General features: G+C 52.3%; 1 protein-coding gene across 1 annotated transcript in view; it reads left to right on the forward strand.

The window, feature by feature from the left end:
* Positions 1-13,159, forward strand: part of CACNA1B (calcium voltage-gated channel subunit alpha1 B) — a 437,648-nt gene extending 424,489 nt beyond the window's left edge. The window contains exons 46-48 of the mRNA XM_054393221.1: positions 7,305-7,512; positions 8,176-8,387; positions 12,623-13,159. Of these exons, the coding sequence (XP_054249196.1) occupies positions 7,305-7,512; positions 8,176-8,387; positions 12,623-13,159 (957 nt within the window). The remainder of the gene's footprint in view (positions 1-7,304; positions 7,513-8,175; positions 8,388-12,622) is intronic.
* Positions 13,160-13,372: the final 213 nt, after the last annotated feature.

Here is a 13,372-nt window from a genome sequence, read left to right on the forward strand (position 1 = left end):
TTTTAAAGGATGTTTGCTGGACCTGGAGACAAGCAGCCAGGTATTCACGTGTAGGCACAGCACTGTCCCCAGTTTTGCTCACCCTTGGTCCCAGCAAAATGCAGCCTGGAGCAATCTCCTCCGTCTCAAAGCTAACTGATGACCACCTGCCTGAGAGTGTCTGTTCTGAGTGATTGGGGACAGTCCTTTTTGCCAGCCTGGAAGGCATGTTTCTCCCATTGACCATCTCTCCACCTAGGCAGTCAAGGCACACTCCTGTCCCCTCAGCAGAAAGAGAGCTGGAGATGTGCTATGAGGCTCTTTGATGACTGCTGTGGGTACAGGAAACACCAGGAAGCCTCTGCCTGGAAGGCAGCACTCAGACACTTGGCCTCCTCCTGGTTTTCTTTCTCTTCCCACAGCATTTAGCACAAACTGTGTTGTCACGTTGGTCAGGAAAGTGTTGCTGAGGGTTTCCCTTGTTTAACTTCTTGTAAGGAAACCTCATCAGCAGAATTGAACTGACAGCAGCTCAGTGTGCAGGCAATCATGCTTTCCATAGGTCATTTGGGGGCATTTCACCTGTTTGTTGCTAGCTTGCTGTCCCAGATGCTCTCCAGCCACCCTCCTGTGTGTCAGAACATCTGACCACTCCAAGCTGAGTCTCTCTCATCCAAAGGGCCTGATTTCTGCAGCCAGGGCTGAGCAGCCCATGGAGCTGGGCACTTTCCATTGCTCAACAAGGGAAGCAGGACATGAAAGATCAGCTGCACCATCAGCCTGCCCCCCTATGTTTGCATGCAGAGCTCCAGCAGATAGAATCATTTTGCTAAGGTGGCAAGAGCTGCACTTTAGGGGTGAGCAAATTCCCCAGCTGACTTCAGAAAGTGCAGATTTTGCATGAGGGCTGGGAGCCTGCCTTAGCAGGAGCACTGCTCAACAAACTGACCCCAGAGCAAACCCATGCTCCTTCCCTGCCTCCTTGCCACAACAAAAAGCTGTCCTTGAGTCTTGGGCATCCTGGTTTAGTGGAAGGGGTCCCTGCCCATGGCAGGGGGGATGGAACTAGATAATCTTTTAGGTCTCTTCCAGCCCAAACTATTCTATGAGTCTATGATTTACTCCAGACCACAAATTCCATCTTTCCTCCCAAGGTGATGCAGTTGGCAGCAGCACTGCCAGCAGCATTAGCCTTGCCTTGGGGACCTTCTCTCCACTGCAGTCAGAGGTCTGGAGGAGGGAGTGCCTTCTGCAGAAGCACAGTAGGTGTTCCCCAGGGCAGAGCTGTCCCATGCAAAGAATCACAGAATCAATAAGGTTGGAAAAGACCTCAAGGATCATCAAAGTCCAACCTGTCACCCAAGACCTCATGACTACTAAACCATGGCACCAAGTGCCACGTCCAATCCCCTCTTGAACACCTCCAGGGATGGTGACTCCACCACCTCCCTGGGCAGCACATTCCAACTTCTAACAACTCTCTCCATGAAGAACTTTCTCCTCACCTCCAGCCTAAACCTCCCCTGGCACAGCTTGAGACTGTGTCCTCTTGTTCTGCTGCTGGTTGCCTGGGAGAAGAGCCCAACCCCCTCCTGGCTACAACCTCCCTTCAGGTAGTTGCAGACAGCAGTGAAGGGCATTCAGGTGCTGGTGCATGTCCAGAGAAGGGCAATGAAGCTGGGGAAGGGTCTGGAGAACACGGCTGGGGAGGAGCAGCTGAGGGAACTGGGGGTGTTTAGTCTGAAGAAGAAGAGGCTGAGGGGAAACCTTCTGGCTCTCTACAACTCCCTGAAAGGAGGTTGGAGCCAGCTGGGGGTTGGTCTCTTCTCCCCAGTATCAAGTGATAGGACAAGAGGAAACGGCCTCAAGTTGAACCAGGGGAGATTTAAATTAGAGATTAGGAGAAATTTCTTTCCTGTGTGAGTGGTCAGGGACTGCAACAGGCTGCCCAGGGAGGTGGTGGAGTCACTGTCTCTGCAGGTGTTCAAAAAACGTGTGGCCATGGCACTCTGGACATGGTTTAGTGGCCATGGTGATGTTAGGTTGATGGCTGGACTTAGATGGATGGTCTTAGAGAGCTTTTCCAGCCCAGACAATTCCATGTCAGAACATCTCACCACTTTCACATTCTCAAATCCTGCTTTTCCAGAGAGCCTTTCCAGCCCAGAGAATTCCATGTCAGAACATCTCACCACTCTCACCTTCTCAAATCCTGCTTTTCCAGAGAGCCTTTCCAGCCCAGACAATTCCATGTCAGAACATCTCACCACTCTCACCTTCTCAAATCCTGCTTTTCCAGAGAGCCTTTCCAGCCCAGACAATTCCATGTCAGAACATCTCACCACTCTCCCATTCTCAAATCCTGCTACAAATCAGGCCTGTAGCACCCCTGCAGATCTAACCTCGTTAACGCTATGATGTTCTGGTGGTTGCAGCTTCAGCTCAATAACTGATATCCTCTCTGTGTGTGTCTTCCCCCTCCACACCCTCCACCCTCTCCCTCGTGCTCTGCTTCCTCTCCCCTCAACCTTTGAGTTCTTTCTAACCCTTCTTTGTGGTGCTTTCTGTCCTCCTGGCCGTCTCCCTTCCCCTTGGCCTGTCGTTCCCCTGTCTTTTTACGTTCCACTTTGAAACTCCCTTCCTGTGCTTCCCACCTCTCCTCCTTGCTGTCCTTCCCCTTCCATCCCCTCCCCCCCCTTCTTGTCCTGGTGTCCTGCTGCACATCTGGTGATGTCTGACAATGGCTGTACTGTGGGGCTGCTTCCAATAATGTCTCTCATCTTGTCCGAATTGTTTGCAGAGGAGCAAAGCACGGTCACCTGGGAGTTACCTGGCAGTATGTAGTTTGCACTAAGTTGTCTCCTCTTTGATTCCTCTTAAGAAATAATGAACCTTCCTTCACCCTCTACTTCTCTCTGCTCTCATTTGGAGTCCAATGCCACACTGACACAGCTGCTCCCCCCTTCCACTTCGCTGCAGTCCCCTCGGTCCACACTTGCACGCCGCACGCTGCCGTAGCAGGGATGGGGTGGCTGGGTGGTTAGCTTGCTGGTTGGGTTCCTTGGTTTGCTGGTTGATTAGTTAGCTTGCTGGTTGGTTGGTTGGTTGGTTGGTTGGTTAGCTTGCTAGTTGGTTGATTGGTTAGCTTGCTGGCTGGTTGATTGGTTAGCTTGCTGGCTGGCTGGTTGGTTGGTTGGTTGGTTAGTTTGATGGTTGGTTGGTTAGCTTGCTGGTTGGTTGGTTAGCTTGCTGGTTGGTTGGTTGGTTAGCTTGCTGGTTGGTTGGTTAGCTTGCTGATTGGTTGGTTGGTTAGCTTGCTGGTTGGTTGATTGGTTAGCTTGCTGGTTGGTTGGTTGATTGGTTGGTTGGTTAACTTGCTGGTTGGTTGATTGGTTATCTTGCTGGTTGGTTGGTTAGGTTGCTGGTTAGTTTGCTGGTTGGTTGGTTGGTTGGTTTGCTGGTTGGTTGGTTGGTTAGCTTGCTGATTGGTTGGTTAGCTTGCTGGTTGGTTTGCTGGTAGGTTGGTTGGATTGCTGGTTGTATGGTTGATTGGTTGGCTGGCTGGTTGTTTGGTTGGCTGGCTGGCAGGTTGGTTGGTTGGTTAGTTTGATGGTTGGTTGGTTAGTTTGGTGGTTGCTTGGTTGGTTTGCTGGTTGGTTGGTTGGTTGGTTGGTTGGTTGGTTGGTTGGTTGGTTTGCTGGTTGGTTGGTTGGTTGGTTGGTTGGTTTGCTGGTTGGTTGGTTGGTTTGCTGGTTGGTTGGTTGGTTTGCTGGTTGGTTTGTTGGTTTGCTGGTTGGTTGGTTGGTTGGTTGGTTTGCTGCTTGGTTGGTTGGTTGGACATTGGTTGGTTGGATTGCTGGTTGGTTGGTTGGTTTGCTGGTTGGTTGGTTGGTTGGTTGGTTTGCTGGTTGGTTGGTTGGTTGGTTGGTTTGTTGGTTGGTTGGTTGGATTGCTGGTTGGTTGGTTGGTTGGACATTGGTTGGTTGGATTGCTGGTTGGTTGGTTGGTTGGACATTGGTTGGTTGGATTGCTGATTGGTTGGTTGGTTGGTTTGATGGTTGGTTGGTTGGATTGCTGGTTGGTTGGTTGGACATTGGTTGGTTGGATTGCTGGTTGGTTGGATTGCTGGTTGGTTGGTTGGTTGGTTGGCTGGCTGGCTGGCTGTTTGGTTGTATGTTTGGCTGGTTGGCTGGCTGGCTGGTTGGCAGATTGTTTGGCTGGCAGGTTGATTGGCTGGTTGGTCTGCTGGTGTTTAGTGTTGCTGGTTGGTGCTTGTTTTGCTGGTTGGTTGGTTGCTGGTTGGAGGTTGGTTTGCTGGTTGGAGGTTGGTTTGCTGGTTGGTTGGTTGGCTGGCAGATTGGTTGGTCTGCTGGATTTTTGGTGGTTGGTTTGCTGGTTGGCTGGTTGGTTGCTTGATTGGTTGGTTTACTGGTTGGTTGATTAGTTTGCTGGTTTGCTGGTTGGTTGGTTTGGTTTTGTACATCTCCTTGACCAGGGATTTAGGAGTGAAAGCAATCCCTCTGGTAGTGAAGAAGCAACTAGTAATCCTCTGAAGGGTTATGGCATGGTCTCTGTGCATGTCCTGTTAACCTCACAAGAGCATCATCAGGGTTTGTGGAAAAGGAATTCATTGCTTTGTCACTTCTGACTGGTGTCAGTGGGGATTTCTGTCCTTGGAATAAGCCCAGAACCAGGCCCAAAGTCCAAAGAGAAATGGCCATTCCTGACTGATTTGGGTGGCTTTTCCTTGGGAAATTTCTGTTTGCCCTGGCAGCTCTTCTATGGAGTTTGGCAGTCTGGAAGTATTGAAGTATTGAATTTGGGGGATCTGGAAGTGGGAAGCATTGTGACCTGTTTTCCCATCAGACCATCCATATTACAGACCTCCCTGCCTCCCTCCATCTTCAGCATTAAGCAAGGAGGACAACCATGAAACTGTTTAGTATCATTCCTTGCCCACACAGCAAGGGCCACAGGAAGGGCCAAACACAACCCAACATGGTCCTGCTAAGTGACTTGGTGCAGACCCCAGAGCCCACCAGTGCTGCAGGCCCTGCTGTCTGCTGTGCTTCCCCACCCCAGCAAAGTCTTCTTTGTGGCTCCAAAATCTGTGGGAAGCACCAAAATTTGTGTGCTGCCTAGCAAGAGAGAGCCCCAGAGCTAACTTCAGCTCAGACTGTGTGGTTCACACAAGCTAATCCACCCACCACAGCTCACAGGGAAGGTTCTTCCTACTCAAAATAAGGAGCAGAGCTGGGAAACAATTGGCTTTGTGTTGTGTAAATGCCACGGGGCAGCAGAGCTCTGAATTTGGGGATAAGCAAACAAAGCAGCAGAGACAGTAAAGGTAAGAGAGGGCTCTGTGGAAAGGTTACAGTGAACAAAGTAAATGTTCTGGGAGAGTCCTGGTTGGAGGCACATATTGGATGGTGAAGTCAAACAAGTGAAAGCTTGACCAAGCTGAGGGACAGGAGGACAGCCTGAGCATCTTCCTCCCCGCCAGCCTGGACCACCAACTCCAAGGTCTTTCCTCTGCCACACAGCTTTGATGCAGTGCTAGGCCCAGGGAAGCCACTGGAGCATGGATGAAGTCCTGACTTCACCACAGAGCCAGCTGGAAGCCACCAGAGTGAAAGAGGACATGTGGAGGACCTCTGCTATGAGGACAGGCTGAGAGAGTTGGGGTTATTCAGTCTGGAAAAGAGAAGGCTCTGAGGAGACCTTCTTGTGGCCTTCCAGGATCTGAAGGGGGCTACAAGAAAGCTGGGGAGGGACTGTTCAGGATGTCAGGAAGTGATAGGATTGGGGGGAATGAAGCAAAACTAGAAATGGGTAGATTCAGATTGGATGTTAAGAAGAAATTCTTCCCCATGAGGGTGGTGAGAGACTGGAACAGGTTGCCCAGGAGGAAGCCTCATCCCTGGAGGTTTTTTAAGGCCAGGCTGAGCAACCTGCTGTAGTGTGAGGTGTCCCTGCCCATGGCAGGGGGTTGGAACTGGATGATCTTTGAGGTCCTTTCCAGCCCTGACAGTTCTGTGAACCATCCTTGTTTTCTGACCCTTATCCATGGTGATTGGGCAGTGGGGAAGAAAAAGGCTGTGAGAATCACTGCCCTGCTGTCCAATTGGCTTGGTTTCTGCAGGGCACCTCTGCAAGGTGTTCAATCTCTAGGGATGGGACCAGAATCTGGAGCTGCCTCAGGGTCCAGCAATGCCCATGACAGGCTGTGCTGCTGCACTTAGTGTCCAGATCTTGCTCCTGTCTGGACAAGTTCCTGTGTGACCTGCCCTAGGTGATCCTGCCTTGGAAGGGGGAATTAAACTCAATGATCTTCAGAGGTCCCTTGCAACCCCTACCTACCATTCTGTGATTCTATGTTTGGCCACAAATTACTTGAAAAGAGCAACAGCAAACCCAAGCAGTCCTGCTTGAATTGAAGGAAGTCCTGGAGGTGTCCTACTTGTCCCAGCCACAAGGGCTTCAAGGAGTACTTCCCAAATAACTCAGGATACAACAAGAGGGCATAACCTCAGACTTGCACCAGGGGAGGTTTAGGTTGGACATTAGAAATTTTTTTTTTCACTTAAAGGGTTGTCAGGCACTGGAACAGGCTGCCCAGGGAGGTGGTGGAGTCACCATCCCTGATCCCTGGAGGTGTTTAAAAGCCCTGTAGATGTGGTGCTGAGGGATGTGGCTTAGTGGTAGACTTGGCGGAGCAGGGTTAATGGTTGGACTCAGTGATCGTGAAGGTCTTTTCCAACCTAAATGATTCTATGTTTGAAGGGAGATGTCTTCAATTGCAGGGAGGTAGAACCAGCTTCTCAATGGCTTGGCCTGTGCCCTACCCACTTATTCCTGCTCTTTCTCCCTCTCCATGTGATGCCCAGCAACGCTTTCACGCTTCCCTCTTTGGAGCTGCTTTGGGATGACCACATGCCCTCAAGCAGCTTCAGGTGAAACCTCTCATGGAGAGTTCTCTTTGTGAGATGCTTGGCTCCTGCACTGCTCTGTGCCCCTGCTACTGGGCTGGTGTGAGGCTGTGTTTGGTGTGCAGCACTGCAGCTCGCTCTGGCTCCCTGCTACCAGCCAAGCCCTTTTCAGCCGGCGGGGCTCACCTTTGCCCCTCAGGTTTAGCTCTCCACCCACCGCTCCCCCAAATCCCTCTGCCCACTCTGGTTATATCCAATTAACTGTTTTTTTTTCCTCCTGCCCCTCCCTGCCCCTTCCTCTTGCTGTTTGCCCCTCCCCGTGGTGGGAACGAAGCAGCTGAGCAGGCTGCAGGCGCTGCCCTCAGCCTGCTCCGTGTCCCTCTGCCTGCCTTGCAGCCCATCCCGGACACCAGCCCCATGAAGCGCTCCGTCTCCACGCTGACCCCGCAGCGCCCTCACGCCATGCACCTCTATGAGTACTCCTTGGAGCGTGTGCCACCCGAGCAAGGGCATCACCACCACCACCACCGCTGCCACCGGCGGAAAGAGAAGAAGCAGAAGTCCTTGGAGAAGGCTTCCCACCAGCTGGCCGACGGAGAAGCTGGTAAGGATTTGGCCCTTGTCCTCCTCCCTTCAGGAAGCACAGCCCTAGTGAGGCTCCACCTGGAATACTGCATCCAGTGCTGGGCTCCCCAGTTCAAGAGGGACAGGGATCTGCTGGAGAGAATCCCAGGGAGGGCTATAACTGGAACAGTGCCTGATGAGGAGAGGCTGAGAGCCCTGGGGCTGATTAGTCTGGAGAGGAGAAGACTGAGAGGGGATCTAATAAGTGTCTATAAATACATGAGGGGTGGGTGTCAAGAAGGAAGGGACAGGGATAGCCTCTGCTCACTTGTGCCCTGGGATAGGACAAGGAGCAATGGATGGAAACTCCAGCACAGGAAGTTCCAACTCAACATGAGGAGGAACTTCTTCACTGTGAGGGTCACAGAGCACTGGAACAGGCTGCCCAGAGAGGTTGTGGAGTCTCCTTCTCTAGAGAATTTCAAGCCGTGTCTGCATGTGTTCCTGTGTGACCTGTGCTGGATTGTATGGTCTTGCAGGGGAGTTGGGTTCAAAGATCTCTGGAGGTCCCTTCCAACCCCTAACCTCCTGTGATCTGTGATCTGGTCTGATTTGGGTTTTCATGCGCATGGAAGGACCTCCCTGCCCCACGCTTGGGAATGTCTTCCACATTGGTGACCCCCAACCACTATTGTCCTTTCAGTGGCCCACTCTGGTGAGTCTTCTTCCAAGGACAAGAAGCAGGAGCGTGGGCGGTCCCAGGAGAGGAAGCAGCACTCCTCTTCCTCCTCGGAAAAGCAGCGCTTCTACTCCTGCGACCGCTACAGCAGCCGGGACCGGTCACAGGCCAAGTCCACTGAGCAGAGCAGGCCCACCTCACCCAACGGAGGGCCAGAGCATGGTCCACACAGACAGGTGAGGAGATGCAGGGTGGGAAAAGAGCCCTAATATCTTCCAGGGATGTAAGCACCTTTGCTGTGATTTGCTGTTTTAATGGGCAGAATGAGGGAGGGAGGGAGGAAGGCCAGGTGGGAGGAGATAAAGCCATTGAGGTTCTGCTGGGTGCTTCACGACCAAAAGAGGGATGGAAATGTCACCTGCTGGCTCTTTAGTAGCCATCTACAGGGTGAGGGACAAATCATCTTGCAGAAACCCCACTGCCAAGGACAGTTTTGGGAGAGCAGCTTGGGAGAGCTGAGCATTGGCAGCTGCTGATGCTGGTGGTGAAAGTGCACCTGAGCCAAGGCAGGCTGGCAGCCTGGGGTGGGACCTGGGGCAGCTGAGCTGAGCTGTTCCCCTGCCAGCTCAGTGGTCATGCAGCACCTACTGCTGCCCTGTGCACAAGCACTTGGTGGCTGCCAAAGAAGTGCTTCCCATTGCAGTCCAAGCCTGTGGAACACAGTGTGGGGACTCCAGCCAGCCAGCCAGAGCTGGGATCTCAGCAGGGCTTGCTCACATTAGCAGGATTTTCCAGCTGCTGTTGTGTGGGCTTCAGAGCTGTCCTGGACTGGGGAACAGGTTAATTTTCTGAAAAGTGAGGAAAAAGTCCTTCTTCTGTGGTGACAAATCCATCTTCCAGTGTGCTCTCTAGCTGAAAGGAGAAACCACACTAAGGGAGAGGAGAACTGTGGGAGAAGGCAGGATGTGGGTGGACAGGGAGAGAGCTCAGCCTGGTCCCTGCAAACATCTCCAAATAATCATGGAATCATAGAATTGTTTTGGTTGGAAAAGGCTTTTAAGATCACCAAATCCAGCCATTAACCCTACCAAGGCTGGGGCTAAACCATGTCCCTCAGCACCACATCTCTGCTTCTTTGAAACCCCTCCAGGGATGGGGATCCAGCCACCTCCCTGGACAGCCTGTTCCAAGCTTTGAGAACCCTTTCAGTGAAGAAGGTTCTTCTAATGTCCAACCTAAACCTGCACAGTGTAGAGGGAGGCTCTGGCTCCTCTCCAAAATCCCCCTAAACTTGCAGTTGCTGGAGGTGTGTGGCCAGGAGGGCGTCTCAAGAGGGGCTGAGCCAAGCTGTCAGCCCTGAGCCAGCTCCTCGGGAGCAGGAGGAAATCCTGCACAGCATGAGCTGGAGACCAGGGGAAGGATTTAAATGAAGAGGCTACAATAGTGTCCCAGGAGCTGCCAAGTGAAACAACTTTTTTTGTCCTTACCCTGTTCCTGGATACTCCTCAGCAGCATCCAAGCTGCAGCAGCAGAGGTTGTGCTCTGGAGACACCCAGGGCATGGGGCATGCTCTGCAGAGTCATTCTCAGCTGGGAGGAGACAGACACCAGTGTAAGGTCTCATGGAGCCAGGACTCTGTAGCCACAACAAGAGTGAGCTGCAGCCCAACACATCATTCCCATTCCTGGCTGCTCAGTCCTTGACTAGCCTTCACCTGATTTTTTTCAGATGATTTTTCCATTTCTTAGTTTCTCCCTCTGGTGTGAGAGGCAGGAAGCTGGCCCTGGTGTAGAATCATAGGACAGTTGAGGTGGAAGAGACCTGTAAGATCATAGAATGGTTTGGGTTGGAAGGGATCTTAAAGATCATCCAGTTCCAACCCCCCTGACATGGACAGGGACACCTCTCACCAACCCAGGTTGCTCAAGGCCTCATCCAAACTGACCTTGTACACCTCCAGGGAGGAGGCATCCACAGCCTCCCTGGGCAACCTGTTCCAGTGTCATCATCAAGTCCAACCACGTTTCCCATGATGCCTCATGCTCAGTTCAGCAAAAGTTTAAAATCACTCCTGTTCTAATTAAAAACCTGAAACCTTCCCATAGTTCATGGACAGTCAGCAGGAGAGCATCAGCTGCCTCTCATAAACCAGCTACCCAGTTCCAGTGAAGGCTGCACTGTCCCCCCTGGCCCATAGGGTTTTATTAAGGCAGAAAGGAGAATCACAGAATTGTCAGGGTTGGAAGGGACCTCAAGGATCATCCAGTTCCAACCCTCCTGCCATGGGCAGGGACACCTCACACTAGAGCAGGTTTCCCAAGGCCACATCCAGCCTGGCTGCAAAAACCTCCAGGGATGAGGCTTCCACCACCAGTGATGGTTTGAAACTAAAAGAGAGAAATTCCAACTAGAAGGAAGAAATTTTTGACACTAAAGGTCATAAGACCCTGGCCCAGGCTGCCCAGAGAGGTGGTAGCTGCCCCATCCCTGGAACCATTCCAGATCAGGTTGTCTGGGGCTCTGAGCAACCTGCTCTAGCTGCAGATGTCCCTGCTGACTGCAGGGGAGGTGGAGTGGATGAGCTTTAAAGGTCCCTTTTCAACTCAACCCAGCCTGTGAATCTACAATTCATGGCAACAACAGCTAAAACAGCCTCTCCATCCAGCTGCTGGGCTGAGACCTGCTGGAAAAGCCCAGCAGAGCAGAACAAGCAGTGATTGATAGCCCAACAAGCATCCATTTGATGTTTTCCTAGGCAGGAAAAGCTTCCCTTTAAAAATTAAAGGTCTGGTCTCAAAATATTAGGTCATGAAAGGCTGAGGGATTTTTTAAACCATGCTCACAGGGCTCTTTATGACCTTCCCTGAGAGAATGTAAACAGAGATGCCAACATGCCTTCCTCTTCCTCATGGCATTTTTGTAACTTGCTGTAGATTAGTTCCCTCCCACACGTTGCCATTAGTAACTTAGGAAGCTGCCAGACTCTTCTACCACTCCAAAATCCAATGTGTCATATTAAGGAGAAGGAAAAGGCATTTTTGTTGAAGGAACTAGATGGGTAACTCCCATCCAAAAGGCTTTTTTGTGTTGGTTTGGGTTGGGTTTTCTTCTTTTTTTTTTTTCTTTTTAGATGATCTTGAAGGTCTCTGCCAACCAAATATGTTCTGTGGTTCTGTGATTTAATCAAAATGCCCCAAACCACAGCAAACCTGTCTGCCACCAAATCCTCCTTCCACATAATCCAATTTTGATCACAGAAATCCCAGAATCCCAGCATGGTGGGGGTTGGAAGGGACCTTTGGGGATCATTCAGTCCAATCCCCCCTGCTAAAGCAGGGCACCCACAGCAGCTTGCCCAGGATCACAATGGCCGGGTGGGTTTGGAAGCTCTCCAGAGAAGGAGGCTTCACAATCTGTCTGGGCAGACTGCTCCAGGGCTCCAGCACCCTCACACCAAAGAAGTTTCTCCTTCTTCTGGGTTCCAGTTTGTATCCTTTGCCCCTTGTCCTGTTATTGGGCACCACCGACAAGAGTCTGGCCCCATCCTCTTGCCCACCACTCTTTAGCTCTTGCTGAGCATTGATCAGATCCTCTCTCAGTGAAGGAGATTCAGATTCACAGATTGCATGGGGCTGGAAGGGATCATCAAAGGTCATCTTATCCACCCCCTTGCAGCCAGCAGGGACATCTCCAACTGGATCAGGCTGCCCAGGGCTGCATCAGGTATGACCTTGAATGTCTCCAGGGATGGGTCCCCAACCACACATCCCTGGGCAACCTGTTCCAGTATTTCCCCACTCTCATTGTGCAGACCTTCCTCCTGATGTCCAGCTTAAATCTCTCCTGGTGTCAAACCATTGCCCCTCGTCCTATCACCACAACCCCTCCCATACAGTCCCTCCCCAGCCTCCCTGTAGGTCCCCATTCTCAGCTCTTGGGGTGAAGTTCTGCCACAACGCACCCCAAAGCCCACCCTGCTGTTTTGCAGACCTGTATGTGCACTAAACCCCCCCGTAGGTGTCTGAGCTGCTCCCACCCAGCCCAGGTAAGGCGCATGCCGAGCCCATGTCTGCTGTGGATGCCTCCCCTCTGGACAGTGTCCCCTTCTGTCGGAGCTGTCTCCCAGTTTGCGTCCTACCGGTGCTCTGATCGTTTCTGTTCTGATCTGCCACTCACAGAACCTGAGTTCTCCAGCTCTTCACACCTCGTGTTGAACTACTTCTCGAGAACCTCCTTCCCCCCTGACTGTGCTTTGTCTAAACTCTCTCTCTCTCTCTTTTTTTTTTCTTCTTTCCTCTTTTTTTCACTTTTCTTTCCTCTTGTGACTTGTCTCTCCCTTCTGTTGCTTCTCCTTCTGTTCTCTACCTGCCTGCCTCTGTGCTCGTCTGGTGTTTCCCCTCCCCTTCCCTCCCCTTCCCTTCCCTCCCCTTTTTTTTATTTTTTGATTTGCTTTGTTCCAATTTTTATGTAGGGCAGTGGTTCAGTTAATGGGAGCCCCTTGCTGTCGACGTCTGGTGCTAGTACCCCATGCCGGGGTCGGAGGCAGCTCCCGCAGACTCCGCTGACCCCGCGTCCCAGCATCACCTACAAGACCGCTAACTCCTCACCCGTGCACTTCACCGGTTTCCAAGCCGGCCTGCCCAGCTTCTCCCCGGGCCGCCTGAGCCGCGGGCTGTCCGAGCACAACGCGCTGCTGCGGGGGGACCAGCAGCCGCCCGCCCCGCCGGTGGCTCGCATCGGCTCCGACCCCTACCTGGGCCACCGCGACGATGCCGACAGCCCCTACCGCGCGGTGCCGGAGGACACCCTCACCTTCGAGGAGGCGCTGGCCACCAACTCGGGACGGTCCTCAAGGACTTCTTATGTCTCCTCCTTGACCTCCCAGTCTCACCAAATCCGCAGGGTGCCCAACGGCTACCATTACACACTGGGGCTCAACACGGGCCCCGGGACTGGCACCAGAGGACGTAGTTACTACCAGGAAGCCGACGAGGACGACTGGTGCTAGCGGCACGGCGGAGCCCTCCCAGGCCAGCGCGCTTACAATCGATGAGTTTTATCATCTGGAAGGCTGCAGTGCCCAGGGGCTGAAGGGGGCACTGGGGGCAGCCCCCACCAAGAGAACTCTGCTGTGCCCCCAGGGCCAGAGACACTCCTGGCAGCCTCTCTCCTCTCTTTGTTTTGTTTTCTTTTTTTCTTTCTTTTTCTTTTCTTTTTTTTT

This window comes from Indicator indicator, chromosome 28 (genome assembly GCF_027791375.1).
Source record: "Indicator indicator isolate 239-I01 chromosome 28, UM_Iind_1.1, whole genome shotgun sequence".
NCBI classification, from domain to species: domain Eukaryota; kingdom Metazoa; phylum Chordata; class Aves; order Piciformes; family Indicatoridae; genus Indicator; species Indicator indicator.